This window comes from Corapipo altera, unplaced genomic scaffold (assembly GCF_003945725.1).
Source record: "Corapipo altera isolate COAL_440 unplaced genomic scaffold, ASM394572v1 2, whole genome shotgun sequence".
NCBI lineage: Eukaryota > Metazoa > Chordata > Aves > Passeriformes > Pipridae > Corapipo > Corapipo altera.
Window position 1 is genome coordinate 1,169,327 of NW_020884890.1, and position 16,787 is coordinate 1,186,113.

Consider the following 16,787-nt stretch of genomic DNA (forward strand, 5'->3'; position numbering starts at 1 on the left):
CTGCCCAGACAGGTTTTGCCACAATGTCTGTGAGCAGCCTGATCCAGTGTTTGACCACCCTCAAAGCAAAAGGCTTTTCCTCTAAAGCAAGCTGGGATTTTCTGCGTTCCAATTCATGTGCATTTCCTCTCATCCTTCTAGCATGCACAGCTGAGAAAAATGTGGCTCCATCTTCTCTATATGTGTTGTATTTGTTATTTTAAAGACATTAAGATTGTTTAAGAGGTAATTTATATAACTATGGAATCATGTGGTACATAAATATATTTCATGTGATGCAAAGACCTATTCATGTTGATGGAAGTAGTGTTAAGAAACAAATATGAATTGTGGTCTCAAACTAGGATCTCTATGGCTCTCTTGAACTAGGATCCCTATTTTAACAGTACCTGTAAGCCTGGATTTCCTTGTCTTCCTTTTTCTCCTTTCAGTCCCTTAAGAAAAGAAGCACATTTTCTTAAAATATACATTTATCTGGTACATGTAATTAAACTATGAAAAATAACACAAAGAGTTAAACCCTAAAACGTCATCCTAACCAGGACAAATCAATCTGAAAAGTTACTCTTCAAGAGATCAAAGCAGAAACTGTGCAAAAGAATACAATTTCTACTCTGAACATAGAGGAACCAAGTCAGGATCTGAGCAGTGACATCATACTTTTTCTTGTAGGTATTACCATGATTTTAGATAACAATAAAGAAAATTCCACTTATTACAGTACAGTAGGTAGGCAGGTAGTACAGTAGGTAGGCATGCTCAGGCCCTAGAAATGCAGCTGGAAATTCATACTGGGGATACTGGGCTGATTTCCATGAAGGAGAGTTACTGCTGCTATTCAAGCAAACTTCCTACGGATCTTAATCTTAAAAAAAGTGTCTGAATTAACACCTTGTATTAATAGCGTTGTCAGATGATTTCATTAGGAACAAAGTTGATATACCTGGATACCGCTGTCACCTTGGTTTCCTTTGTCCCCCTGTGAAATATTAGAAGAAAAGTCTCCATTTCAACATGATTCATCTCAAAGACATGTAGTCTGTGTTTAAATTTAACACATAATTACAAGAGAAGCATCTAATAGCTTTTATTTATACTGAATCAAAACAAGTCACTTTATCCCCATGTACACAAAAACTGAGAAAACTCTAGAAAGCTATACTAAAAAAGGAATTTGTCATGGAAAGAACTATCAAAAAGAAAAGTGGATACTCACATACCAAGTAAAAAATTAAAAAATATGACATAATGAGGTGGAAAATCCAGCAGGGTTTTATCCACTCAGTGCATGGGAGTGGAGAGGATGCAAGCAGGGAGGGAGGCAGCGTTTCTCATGGGTTAAATTTCAGCTGAATGCTAACCTCAAGTATGCTTGCCTTCACCCACATAGACTAGAGTATAAATAATTTCTGTAACACTTCCTATAAATACACTGCATGCAGAAGTTATACATGACAATACAAAGAAAAAGTATTTTTTGAATGGCAACTCTCCTATATTTAAATTTAATCAAAATATTTAAGGACTAAGTTCTACTTCCACCCACTACTTTTGACTTGAAATGTTTATAGTAAATAACTGGGGGGGAATTGACAATCAGATGGTGTAAATTGTACTTAAAAGTTAGTTATCTAAGTTTATCAACTTGACCGAACACCATCTAATTCACACTGGAGAGAAACAGTCAGTGCTTGAAAATTATTCATTCCAATTAACAATAGAGGTATAAAACACATACTCTCAAAATGTGCCTTTCTCTCTTCATTGACTGAAAAGGAAACTTAAAGTTATGGGAGATGGCTCTTACTCTAATTCTGACCTCTTAAACCCCTGTGACTCTGTTCAAACAGACATGAATCAAAACATTGGGCCAAGAACATAGTAGCTCAGGAAACAAAGACGGATCTTTGGGGATGTGCAAAATTGCATTTAGCAAAGAAAAGAATTAGAATGGAGATTTTTGGCTTTGTTTTGTCAGTTTTCTTGTAAGAGCCAAACATTTGTGTGTTTGGTTGTTTTCTGGGGAAAAAAAAAATTTTAGTTAAATGCTAAACAGTAGCAAAGAGGACATTTCGCCATGGCAAGTATTTTCCTGATCAAAAATCCCAGAACATAAGACATTTATGCCAACTGCATTCAATTGTGTTGTACTTGAATGTCAAATATTTTGTTGGTTTCAAGTTTTAAAATAATCTACAGCTGAAAGGCTTCACTTTTACTGTCAGATGCCCAAACTGCACTTTTCTTCCTGAATAATTCAAAAGTCTGTCATACTTATGACATGTAACTCCAGTTAACTTGCATCTTCATATAAAATGAATGACTTTTGCAAAAGTTTCATCAGTTAAAATTTAGAGAAGTTTCATAATTTTAACAAAATCACCTTTCATAAAATCAGCATTATTGTCTTGGTACACATACCTTACATAATCCTTAGATATTGAAACTGAATATATAGTGATAATGAAACTAATAAACTATTGTTATGACACTGACTCCAGTCACTCTTCCACCGGTCTTTTTGTGCTCTGCAAATCCCTGTTTCGAAACTGGTCAGAAGACTAACTTTTCTACATCTTCTCTTGGAAAAATGTAACTCAGGTTCCTTTATCTCATTTATGTGAGACAACCTCACCTAAATTTGGATCTCTCTCTAGCTTCCACTGACCAGGGACTTGCTTCAGATATCTAAACACAGGTATTTAAGATGCTCTATGCAGTTCAAGGCACCTGCATATCTGTGTCTACTGACATGCAAAGTACTCTAGTATACCTAAGACATTTATACATGGCTGGCATATACAATACCGGACATACAGGAAATCTGTGCTCTTCTGGAGCAGAAGCTGAAGTCTAATGGAATACTTTTATATGGGATTTTCATAAAACTTATTAATTATAACACCACCCTCCTATCTTACTGCCTCTTTATCCTTAAATTTTTCTTTCCCTGTGGAAATGAAATGCCTGATTCAACTCTATTTCTGTAATGCTGTATTGGGTCTGGCTGAGACAGAGTTCATTTTCCCCATAGCAGCCCTCACAGTGCTGTGCTTTGCACTGGTGGCTAGAAAGGCGTTGTTAACACACCAGTGTTTTGGTTGCTTCTGAGCAGAGCTCCCACAGCATCAAGGCTGTCTCTCCAAATCCCGCTCCTCACCAGTAATCTTGGGATGGGCAAGATCTTGTGAGGAGACACAAATGCAGGCTAGGTGGAGAATGGACTGAGAGAAACCCTGCAGAGAAGGACTTGTGGGTGTTGGTGGACGAGAAGCTTGACATGACCTGTCAATGCACACTTCCAGCACAGAAAGCCAATTGTAGCCTAGGTTGCATCAAAAGCAGTGTGGCCAGCAGGTCAAGGGAGGTGATTCTCCCCCTTTACTCCACTCTCATGAAACCCCACCTGCATCCAATTCCAGGGCCCCCAACATAAGAAGGATGTGGACTTCCTGGATCTAGTCCAACAGAGGGCCATGAAGATGATCAGAGGGCTGAAGAAGAACCTCTCCCATGAAGACAGACAGAGAGTTGTGGTTGTTCAGCCTGGAGAAGACTCTAGGGAGACCTTAAAGCAGCCTTGCAGTACCTAAAGGGGTCCTCCAAGAAAGCTGGGGAGGGGCCTTTCACAAGGGTCTGTAGTGATAGGACAAAGGGGAATGGGTTTAAACTGATAGAAGGCAGGTTTAGATTAGATATTAGGAAGAAACTCTTTACTGTGAGGGTGTTGAGGCACTGGAACAGGTTGACCAGAGAAGCTGTGAATGCCCCCTCCCTACAAGTATTCAAGGCCTGGTTGGATGGGGCTTTGAGTCACCTGGTCTAGTGGATGGAAGGTGTCCCTGCCCACTACAGGAGGGCTGGAACTACATTGTCTTTGAGGTTCCTTTCAACCCAACCATTCTATGATTTAATAATGATTACTTGCAAGAAAAGCACTTCCAATAAAAGATGCAATTCATGTAAAACTGCAAAAAATACTTACCTTTATGCCTGGGGTACCAGGAATGCCTGGGTAGCCTGGTTCACCTGGAGCACCTGGTACTCCTAGTTCTCCCTGAGTAATACAATAGCTCTGTGTCAGTGATATGCTGCGTGCAAAAACACATATTGCATGTTTTCTCAAGGCCACATGATACACTTTGGCTATGATATTTTGAAATTTTATAACTGAAGATAAGTGAAATGTTTGGAAAATTTGTGAAGCGATGTTGAATACAGACAAGCCACAAAAGAGGTTCCTAATTCTTAACCTCAGTTTTCCACTATCTATTTTTATTAATTGTCTTTTAATACAGTTCATGTTGATGTTTCAATATTACATAAAAAATACTATCTGAAGTACTGGCAAAGTCTGCAGCTTTGAACTTAATGAGCACCTGAGTTACACTGCCTAAAATCTAGCATAAAATTAGTAAGAATAAGTAATCAAATGGATTCTGATGCAATTTGATGTTAACTACTGTTTTACCGTGACACAAACTGCCTTGTAAAATAGTAAATAAATCCCTTCTTTAACTAGAGTACTTCCAGAATCATATTTACCTTGGCTCCTGATGATCCTGGTTTCCCCTGAATTCCCGGTTCGCCTTTATCACCCTATATAACAATTATGTAAGAGTGAGGCTGATATCATTATGCTTTGTCACATGTGCTATGACCAGCAAACATAAACAGACACTGTTGAGAAACTGACTTTTAAAAACAGGCACAGGTAGTGACTGAAAGGCTAAAGTTCTATTCCCTTATGGGAAGCCTGAAGGTGTAACTTTCTTTCAGGAAAGATAAGATACTGACCAGCCTCTACCCACCAGTCCTGTCCCTACCTGCCTCATTTCCCTTGCCCAGTCACACCATATTTGTGCATACTGACCTCACATTTCCATCATCTTATTTAATAAAACCCTGAGAATCCTAGGATCAGTCCAAGTCAAAATATTTATTTATGTTTTCACTTTTACTGTAGCCTATGGAATTAGGCATATATTCAGCTTGAGGATTGTCATTAAAACCTAATAATTATTGCCTACTTCATAATGCCCTTTAGTAAGAATGAGCTTATTAAGAATGATTCTCTAAGTTTATACTGTGAATGAGATAAATACACAAAAAAAAAGGCATTTTTCACAAAAAAAAATAAAGCTACTTAATTTTTAGTCATTTCATAGGTATTCAGTCTTCTAGACAATAGCAAACATTGACCATTTAAAAAAATGCTACCTCCAGTATACAATTCTAAATAAATGCACATGTACTTTTGGATATAAAATAACGTATGGATGGAAATGGATCTAAATGTAAATACATCGTTTGGGAAATGGATTCTGTATTCCTAAATATTCTCTAGGACACACAGTTCAGTGCTTATTGACCAAAACTCATCTTGGAATAAATTAAAAGGTTACACTAAGCAATCTGAATCTATAGTATCTATTTTAACTTCTGAGAGCACAGGTCAAATTAGTCCTTGCTGTTGCTGCAGTACAATCAATAAAATTACATCTGAAATAAATCTGGCTCCGTGGGTGGAAAAAACAGCACGTAACATTATTTAACTCAATTAAAATATAAGTAAATGTAACATGGGAAGAAAGTTCAGATATATACTGAGAATTATCTGACTGCCAGCATTGCAGAACATTTTCCAGGTCTGCAAAGCTGAAACAGTCTCATGACCATTCCTGCAATTGTTCCAAACATCATGGGATGACAGGCACCATTCACTGAGTTATATTAACCTCTCTTGAGACTGAAGTACCATAGAAAGTAATACAGGAAAATCATACAGCTACTCACCAATATTCAGTACACCAAAAAGTTAGCTGCAAAATCTATAAAGCAGTCATTTATCCAAGCCACATTAATACAAACACTTACCTTAGGCCCAGGAGCTCCAGGTAGACCAAGTGAGCCTTCTGGTCCCATCAAACCCTATTTATTTACGAAAAAGGCAGAGACATCTCTGTACTAAACTAGAGGAATAATGGCTTCAGTATAGCATTTATAGTATCGTTATTCTATTTCCATAATGAAATAGACAGGAAATACAATGTCTTTCATCATATTACTACACAGACTATAGTTCTGATACAGTACAATTAATTATTTAGACCTTCTATGGTCTAATGAAGGGCTACGGTGCAATGAAAAAAAACCCATATAGAAAAAAAGAACAGTGCTGTCATCATAGAACAATCCTGAGAGAAAAACATTCTGCAACTCAAAACATTGTCTGTAATATGTCCCTTAGCTATAACTGAAAGTAGCACAAAAGTTTCTTGGTTTCCATTTAGTGTTTCCAAAATCAGCAATACTATGTGTGGCATTTCATAATTCTCTTTCTTCTTTCTGACCATGTGTCCCTCAAAGATTGCCAGGCCTTGACTCCTTTTGCAAGCTTTGTGGAGATTTATCGAGGGGGGCACATCTTTGCATCTTCTGCAGAATCTTCAGGGTTGAACTGTTCATTCAAGAACCCAATAGCTTCTGCCATTTCATATCATGACACTTCAGCACACGTACAAAGTCAGAGCATCACTAAAACATTCCCTTGGACTCCTCAAATGGAATCATGCTGACAAAGGCATGTTTAGCTGTCTTTGTTCCATACATAAAATAAGAGCTAAGGGATGTCAAATCATCAAAGGGTTGGTGCTCTTAATTTCTGTTTAAAGCTAGTCTCAAGATGCATACATCAATAAAAACAATATATTATCATTGTTTTATTTGTACTTGCATAAATACTCTGAAAGACAATATACTATAAGAGTTTACTTTAGACACAGCATAAAATAAAAGCACAGTAATACAGAAAGTCAAACAATTAAATAAGGCCTGGAAATCTAACTTGTCGGAGATTAAATTTTATCAATTAGTCCAAGTGATAATATTTTCAAAACCCATTGTTACTAATGTTATTTAATCTTTGTTTTCATATAAATCCAAATAACCACCTTCCATTTAGTATTAAATGTTAGGAACAATTCACTCCCATGACGTTATCTTAGACCTCTTTCAAAGGTTACATGGAATTAAAACCATGTAATTTGTTAACAGAAATTACAACTCAGCTTTGAAAAAAAAAAAAAAAAAAAGAAAAAATTCTTTATTTGCTAAAACTGAAAGGGTGTCTGCAAATAGAAGAGAAAATTCAGAATATCTGGAACAAGAAGTAACTCTCTGTAGCCAGGGTTTTCAGGATTTCATCAGTTTTCTGGCATTTCACCTCTGCTTTACTATTAACCACACACTAATACAGGTTAACCACCGATTAATTCAGGTTTCTTTGCTGATGTATGGTAAGAAAGTTCTGGTCACCAAAATTTTCCATCAATAAATACAGTAACTTACTGTTTAGGCCAGAGACACAGGTCTGTCAATACAAATAAATTGTATCAAGCACAAGACTAAAACTTGAGTAACTTTTCTGCCAGTGTTCCTCAGTCTAAGACTTTTCCTGCTCAGTCAATTGCACATGAAAAATCTAATAAACTTCAATTTTTCGAAATTAACACACTATCATACATTGAATAATTTCCAACACTTTCCTGAACTTTCCTGATGCTTGTTCTTACTTACACAGAAGATTAGTCTTCTTATCAAAGATGATGCAGCTAATCTAGTGTAATCTATTATTTGGTAAACAGAAGTTTACTACACCCTACCCCATTTCTTTCATAATTTGGAACAGAATTACAAATTCTTCTCCAGATGGATTAAAGTTTCTGAGGACTGCTTACACTCACAACCTAAAAGATTGTGTATTCCCATACACTATTTGCTTATGGACTGCATTCAGCACCAACTTTGTTACAACAAGACTAACAAAATATTCATTTGGTTTTGTAACCTAACCTTGATTATATTAATGCTGTCTTAATTCACTTGCACAGGAGGTCTGCTTCTTCAGTTTTTCTATTTTATTTACATAGAAAAATAAGTTTTTATTAATTTTAATTTCACTGTAAGGTTTAATTCAGTTTGGCTCTGAAATCAAATTTCATATTATCTATTGACCTCCTTACTTCTGAAATACAGCTCTCTTCATTGTGTGATCTTTTCTGTATTCCTTGAGGACTACCTTCCTTTTCCAAAAACCACTGTGAAATTACAATTTTCTCCTCCTCAGATTTCTGTTCTGTTCTCATTACTAACACATTAATCAGTAGAGAAAAGCAAGCACAAGTTTGGGGAGGTATTGTGGGAAGGGATAAAAAATGTGACTGGGGGTTTCTGGCTCCTTTCACATTGCCACCTCAGAGTAGCCCCGTGTTTCAAGTCATGTAACACACCGAGAATCTACCGTCTACCACTCAAACACTTCTAGTTCACTCTCACATCAGTCCTTGGATTACAGAAGCAGCATATGTTCATAAAAAATGTCCCCCGCTCATTTTATCTCATATAAAGTGGAAATACTAAATGTAAAGAATAGCTTTTTTTTAATTAAGGAAGTTAAATATAGCCTAGTAATGAAAGAGCAAGAAAGGAAATGAGGACAACTGGGTTTTATTTCTACCTTTCCTGCAGATGTATGCTTGACCTTTGGTTATACTAAATATATTTTCTTATTTGCCTTCTCTAGTATATGTTTGCATGTCAGTGTGGATATATACACATAGCTGATTCATTAATAAAAAAAAGCTAGGAAGACAACTACATGAAATCAGCATGCTGCAAGAAGAAAACTTTCAGATGCAATATGAGAAAAGCTTGAGAACATAATCTGGAAACTATTAAAAGAGAAGAGCATGTCCTGAATAAAAATGAAGAACAATTCAAGGACATAAAATGTACCATTGCTCCCCTATTTTCCAAAGCCGACACTATTTATATTGCGGTAAATTAATAAATTGCTGGTGTTGGCAATGTAATAGGGATAGTTATTTCTGAAGAAGAACTTGTTACTGAATAATTTTCCCAAGGTATTAATAGACCATCCACAAGCTTTCCATCTGTTTTTTCTGGAACAAACATATTCAATGTGACTAATACAAGGAAAATCCCACTATCTTTTCTGGTTGAAATTCCCTAATGCCATGTAACATATTCAAATATTCCATGCATCAATTTCCTATTTAATTTATCAGGTGATAAAAAATACATTAAATGACTTAACAGGAAACAGGAAAAAATTATTTTCAAGTGTATCAAGAACCAAATGTCATTTATCTAAATAAAATTTGAAGAAAATATGGTAGGTGAGTTAAATAAATATGTACACTCTGCAATCCCACACGGCTTTATTACAGCTGATGATATAGCTCTCTCTCTAGCATTTTGTTCAACTTTGCTCAGAAAAAATGGAGAAAAAATTTCCATCAATACACAATAAAAATATTTTCACTGAACTGCTTTGTTGGCTTCCTGAGAAACTGAAGTTTCTTCTATTTGGACTGGGCACGGACAAGTCCATCCATGCACAACATATAATGAACCTCAAGATAGGGCAGTAAGTAAAAAAATCAAATGATTGTTCAATTATTGTCAAATATTACAACACTTATATATGCCATTCAGCTGCAAACCAAGAAGTGTTACCTATTTCTTCCCTTGACAAGTGATACTAACTCTGTAGACTGAATACAACTGCATAAAATCTCCTTTACTACCATATGGCTCAATACCCTAAGAAAAACCCCAAATTTTTAGAAGGTTAAAGCCTTTCAGTCATGTAGTGGTCCCTTGTCCATACAGATAATAGCATCAGTCGTAATTCTCTACGGTATTTATTATAGCAGTAATAGTTTATACTGATCTGCTTGAGGTTGAATACAGGCTGAAACGTAGGTTCTTTAATTAGTTAAAAAGTTGTAGTAAACAGCGTATTTATGATGTTAAACTATGTATCTCCCAGGAAACTCAGAAGCATTTTAGTCAGGAAAGAAGATAAAATGTCTCCAGCACAAAAGGCAAACTGCAAAAAGACATGTTAACAGTGAGGATGATTAGTAATGGAACTAAATAAACACGGTTTCCTCAACAGAAGAGATAATTATTTTTTAAAGGCAGCATAGGTTCAACCAATAATGAAATTCCTATTAATTTAGGAAAGACCTGTAACTAGTTTTAAGCAGGTGTCCATTTTGCCTTTAAAATTTCCATTTTTAAATCTATATATACTTTCACCAACTTTCAGAACAATTATTTTGCTACTGTGATTTCTAAAGGACTATAAAGAACATAGAAATCACCCTACACAGACAGTAACAAAAATGTGGTAACCCAGACTGTCCAAGAAAAAATGAACTATTTTGTTTCCCTCACTGAAAACAAAAATTTCTCTTTAAGCAGTTTGGGAATTCAGTGATCTCAGCTATTTTCACAGTCTGTCAAAAGAGCACTATCACAAAAGCATCCTGAAATTCATCTTCAGAAATCCATTACACACTATGACAATATTTAAGTCAGAACTAACTTTCAAAATAAATTTACTTCAGTACTTTCAAAGTCAATTCAAATCTAATTAATTCAGAGGCTAAATTCAGACTAATCTATTGCTGTATTTATCAAATGTGCAGTCATTTTAAATAAAAATGGGTATATAATACCTGTGGAGAAATTCAGAGATTAGACTTAGTCTGATCATATTTTCCAATCTGAAAATGTAAGGCTGCTCCTGTATTTTCCATTGTTGTTTGTTTATGACAAGTAGAGAACAACAACACCAGAATTATTTGTCCATAATAACAAATTTTTGCAAACTTACAGTATCTCCTGGTGACCCTTTTGCTCCTGGTTGACCTGGTGGTCCAATTTCACCCTGTTTTTTATAGAAAGAGAAGAATTCTGTAATTAATGTATGCACATTTAACAAATTTTTTAGATATTCTTTAATTATGCAGGTTTAGTAAGCTAAGATTATTTCTCAAAGTATTATAAAATTAGTTTTGTTACTTTTAAAATATTCATTCCTTCTGAAATAGCTGAAATAAAACCTAATGATTTTTGAACATGTCACAAAGAATTTGGAGCACATCTCCATTCTTTTGTATTTGATGTCATAAATCCTCACTATGAAAACTCTCCTCTGAGCACAGACTGAACCCTTATTTTGGAATGGATGTATATATATGTGCAGGTTTTAACTGTGTTATGAACAATTAATACCTTTTGTCCTTTGAGTCCTTGATTTCCAGGGATTCCAGGAATTCCCTGAATAAAAAAAGAAACCTTTTAAATATATGAAATAGTTTCAGCAGAAAATATATGTCCTCATAAAATTTAGCATTTGCCATATAATTTGGGTTCCAAACATGGGCAGAAATAGAAAATTAAAATAAAAACCCACAAAAAACCCCACCAAAAACCAACACCCCCCCCCAAAACCACTAAAAAACCAACATACATACAAAAAAACCCCCCAAAACAAAATACCAACCACCAAAAAAACACATGAGAGAAAAGAGCTTCAGCTGGAAACATGCAAACTATATAATCTGGGGTAAAAGTGAAACACTAATATTCCATTGCTCCCCATTGCTTTTGTTCCAGGAGTCTGTCTGCCACTGGGCAGGCTCACATGCTCCTGCTTGCCCAAAAACCTGGTCTGACACAGGGAAAGAAACCACTTTACATTATCCATAAGATTTCCCACATAAGTTAAAGCAAAAGTCCTGGTCAATAGAACCATCCGTATGATAAATCATATTTTGTTATCTAAAATACAGTGACTGTAAAGAGACAGCTATAGTTGTATTTGAGATACACCAGCTTCCACCTCCATAAATACCTGAAGATCTCTGCCATTCCCTCAGCATCACTGCTTATTCAGCCCTATAGTATGTCTCACATTTTTCTTACAGTGAGCATTTAATTGAACATAATTCAGCATTAAAACAAAACTCTGCGTATGCTTCAAACTGTAGTATATATATATTCAGCTAGTCTATTTTTTCTCTCAGGTAAAACAATTAAAATTTGTTGGACAAACACTGTTCTTACTGGTACCATCATTAATCTGCAGCAAGAATTTGGTTTAAAGACTTTGCATTTTAATCTAACATTGAAAAGAATATGCTGCAGTGAAGACAAGAGGACTGTTCTAGACCCATCCAAACAACTGCATTTTATGGGAAAAAAATAACATGAAAGTAACAACTGATAGCTTCCTTATGGATTACATCTGTGAAAAAGATAGTTCCATTCTTTTGCAGTTTAAATCCACTTTTAGTTAATAATGACCCCACCAAGCAGAAACAGTTCATTGGTCAATGGCACATGAGTTAACAATGACAACTTCAGCATTTTACAGGTCATCAAAATTCCAATGTACCTATCATTTAAAAAAGACACCAAATAATGTAATAAAAAGAACTTGAAAACAGTGTCTCATTCTGAGACTTCTACTCACATTACGTAACATAACTTTTCTTGCTTAACTTTTGTCCAAAACTCTCCTATAGATCTTTTGCACAAATAGAGAGATAGGAAATAGGGCTTATTTGTCACTACATTTAGGAACTTCCAGACCCGCCCATGAGTTCTCAGTATAATTATTTAATATAACAATTAATTATTTATTTCTGCAGCTGTAAAATATAAAACCAAATTATGATATCTGTACCTGTAATACAAAACAGAATTTCATATACGCTGAAAAAAACCACCCACTAGGTAGCAACCTTCTCGTCCTGAAAGGATGTACCAAAGCTTTCCATGGTTACATCTCTGTGCAATTTGGAGAGGTGAGAGAAGAGAGTTCCACATCCTCATCCAACACAGCAAATGACTTACCACTACATAAGCATGCCTAGAAGAAGAAACACAATGTCCTTTCGAGCTGTGTTGATCTTTCTTGGTTAAAATAAATTGCTGGTACAAGACATTTAACTTTATATTAGTGACAAAGATAAAACTCCAAGAACAATAATTGTAAAACTAAGTCACATTTCCTTTCTTTTTCCCTCTTCTTCCCCTTCTGATTGAGTCTGCACTACTGAAGTATACAGAACTTAGCCTCTTATTTCAGTGAGAGCTGGTCCAGACCCTTAAAATTCTCGTACGGTTCATTGACATTCACTCAGCTAATATCACTCATGCTGATGTGATTCCCACAGTACATGCGGTGGAGATTTTCAGTTACTCTCCACATGTCAGTTGGCACAAAAAGAGGAGAATGAAGTGGTTGATTTGGTCATAAAAAATGATATTTCCCAAAAGAATTATTTTTCTGTGTAGCTTCCATGGCTCAGTAATTATAAAGATTAATTTCTATAGGATCAGCTCCTGAATGCCTAAAAAATTAAATTTGGTTCCTTCTCATGATCTATCTCAATCTATTACTTTCTTTTACATGGATAATCTCTGGTTAAGCCCATTAGAATTATCTGCACTTTCTCAGAAGACAAGGTTAAAAAGTAGTTTAGATATCATGAGTTTCTTCCCTAACTTCCAGGTCAAAAGCCAAATCAAGCTTTGGAAACGTATCTTGTTCCTAAACAGAGATTTCATATGCAGTACAAATCCTCAGAATCTGTGCATTTTTTCAGTCCACCGTGAGTAATGAGGCACTTTTTTGTTATGTTTAATAGGGTGACAGAACTAACTAGTTAGAACACTAACTAAACTGTCAAAGAAACCTTACTTTAATTATGAAAAAAATGTATGTTTACTTTAAAGTATACTGCAAAGCGACCACTTTGACTCCATTTGGAAGATAAAAATGTCTTTTTTTTTTTTTTGAAGAGTATATTGCAACTAAAATTATTACAAACGCATGTGTTTAATCAAAACTTAATATGAAACACATTCATCATGCAATTTTTCTGCCACTAAGGGAAAAACAATGTTTGGAACTGTTACAAATGGGAAAGCTGCCACTCACTGGGAGTAACAGAATCAATGCTATGGAATAATTCATGATTCACTGGCCTACAGAAAAAAAAAAGTGCCTTTGGGGATGTCCTTTGCAAAGCTATCAAGTAACATTTTGTTCATATGAAATAAGAAAAGGGGCTGTAATTCTAAATTTTCTTTTTCTTGTCTTTCCAGAAAACACATGTTAAATGGCTTGTACTTATCATATATGCAGCTATAATACCAAGAAAACGTAGCATTACATTTCTAGACAAATAGCTAAAAAATCAAAGCATCTACTGTGCTGTAGTGATTTCTGTCTTTATATGAGTTGCATTATCTTTATACTTCCAAATCAAGAAATTTGCTCCCCTTTTACTTTTACATCCAACTTCATGTAACATATTCAGTGCTTCTTCACATTTAAAAATTAAGTTAATCATAAGCACTGCCTTAGTTCTTTCAGCACCATGAATCTAACTTTGTCAGTTACCTTTAATTCATCCAAATGTCTTCCTCCTTTATGTGAAATTTTCCCTTAAATGGGAAGTCTTCCCTTACACCGTAAAAGCCTGTAATATTATTCATTTTGTTCACTCTAATCAGCAAGTGCTATAATCACATGAAATTTAAAGCCAGTAACAGATCTAATTCCTTGGTTTAAAATCATATCTATTCTAGAGATTCTCAGCTGCAGTTTTATCACACACTGCTGAGTTTGTGCTTAAAAACTAATGTGATCATGTATTAGTCTGGCAGCTAACCAAGATGTTTTTATTTATTGAGACACTGCTGTCCTTACCCTTTATTCAGCCTCCTTTGTTTGTTTAATCATTTGTCTTCCACCCCGACTCACCCCTGTGTACCCAGAAAGAAGCCTGTCAGCTTTCTAAGCTCTGGTTACAGACCTGGGGAGGCTTTGCAGGGTACCCCCAGGACCTAAAGTAACATTTGAATGCCATGTAGATAATTGAAATCATCTCTGGTGTCATTGAAGGTGCTGTGGGACAGCATATCTACCCTTTGAAAAGATGCCACTCTGCTCTAAAAACTGTGTCGTGCAGGACTCAATCCATGGATGCAGTCTTTCTCAGCTGCACAGTCTTCCTCAGCTGAAGTCTCCCACAACACTAGGACTTCAGAATACCCAAAAGTATGAATTTGTTTCTATTGTGATGATGAGCTTCAATTACGACAATTATCAAATTCTGTATAAATATTCTATTTTATCCCAGCTTTAGCAATTTAAATAAATCTTCCATTCTTTTATAATATCTGGCAGACAGAATGGATTTAACTGTAAGAGCAACATGGTTTCATAATCCTTGGAAAAATTTTCTTGTATCTTTCTTTAATCATGAGGTGTCTATTTTTGTTTTGGATCATATCAAAGAGATGGATTATCTTCCAGGCAGCCTCACAAAAAATCCATTAAGGAAATTGCCTGAGGTTTTATATGCGGGTCAACTAGGTGTAAGCATTTTTACTTAAGAAACAAGCTACGTTTCTCAAAATACTTCCCACCTTTTTCTAGCTAGTATCATGGATTATTTGTATCCCCATCATGTTTACCTTTATGCTTGCAAACAGCAGAAAAACCACATGCAAAAACTTTTTCCAGAACAAAACAAACCCTATTTTACTCCTAATATTAGTATGTATTAGCTTATTCTATTCTTCATTTTCTGCTAGTGTCTTCAATATTCCCCACCTCTTCAGTGCCTCATAGGACAATATGGCCTACTATGCAAAGTAGGAGCTTCCAGGCTACAGGTAATATATCCACAACCATAAAATTCTATCACTGGAAGATGTAAAATTATAGAGTATTTCCAAAAGCTCTTCAGAGTAAACTGCTTTGCAGTCAATTCCCCAACCAGATGTAGAGAACATTAGTATAACTATCTTTATGATCATCATATTTTTTTTCTGATAAAAAGATGACTCTTCTAGTGTATATGCATTCTCTGAATTATGTTTCAATCCAGTCGTTCCTTCCACTCTGGAAAATCTGCAACTCTGCTTCTGGGAAGTCACTAAAGGACATTACATGAATTATAGCAACAGAAGGAGATTCACAAACAACATCTATCTGTTCACATGTTCTCACGATCCCCTTAAACATCTGAAAAATACAACTGTTTACATATTACTGATCCTTACTTGAAAAAGCATACTTGATGATACTTGAAAGTTTTATTGGAAGCATGCAAAAAAGTAAAAGTGTAGCCAAAATTTGGATGAAAGTACAATAGTCAAAATGTTTCGTAAAAGATTACAGTAAATCCTTGATAATCTTAACAGAATGAAAGACACAAACCAAATTTAGATAATGTATAAAACTTTCTACTGGGCAAAGTAGCAAAATATATGGAAAACAAATTCAATGAAGCCCCATCTGCTACTACTGAGTAGTTGGAATTGATGACAAAAAAAAAAAGGCTAAATACAAAGAAGTATTCCTACAGACATAATGACTATCCACCAGACTAGCATAGCACCTTTAAATTAAATTCAGGAAAGGAAAAGGCATTACCAAGATATCTGCAGTTATAAGATCAGAGTTTTCAAACACTTCAGCAAATCAGTTATTAGAAATAGAACACACATGCTAAATGTGGAAAAGCAACCCCTATTGCATTGCCAACAACAAAGACCTTGGAAAACTGCAATTTGAAAGCTGGAAATATTAATAGAAAATGAAAACTGTGTATATATTTTCACAGGCTGAAATTGGTGTTACTGTTTCTTGTAAACAATCTACAGTATAATGTGAGTATCAGACCTATCAAATCTGTGGATCCAAAGGTGGGCAGACAAAATCAGAGCTCCCAGCCCTGCAGGTGACATGACGATGCCTTCCTGCTGCCTATCATGCTGGCATCAGCCTTAGAGACTGTGAAACCCAACGTCCAGTCTGTCTAAAAAGCTTACAGACTTCTAAAAGATGACGAACTGACTCATGTTTGACACTCACATGTAAACACACT

General features: G+C 35.4%; 1 protein-coding gene across 2 annotated transcripts in view; it reads right to left on the reverse strand.

Moving 5' to 3' along the window:
- Positions 1-16,787, reverse strand: part of COL21A1 (collagen type XXI alpha 1 chain) — a 97,517-nt gene that overhangs the window by 9,682 nt on the left and 71,048 nt on the right. For both annotated transcript variants that reach the window (XM_027645094.1, XM_027645093.1), the window contains 7 exons: positions 11,110-11,154; positions 10,709-10,762; positions 5,878-5,931; positions 4,546-4,599; positions 3,986-4,057; positions 944-979; positions 390-434 (listed from right to left, as the gene is read on the reverse strand). In XM_027645094.1, the coding sequence (XP_027500895.1) occupies positions 390-434; positions 944-979; positions 3,986-4,057; positions 4,546-4,599; positions 5,878-5,931; positions 10,709-10,762; positions 11,110-11,154 (360 nt within the window). The remainder of the gene's footprint in view (positions 1-389; positions 435-943; positions 980-3,985; positions 4,058-4,545; positions 4,600-5,877; positions 5,932-10,708; positions 10,763-11,109; positions 11,155-16,787) is intronic.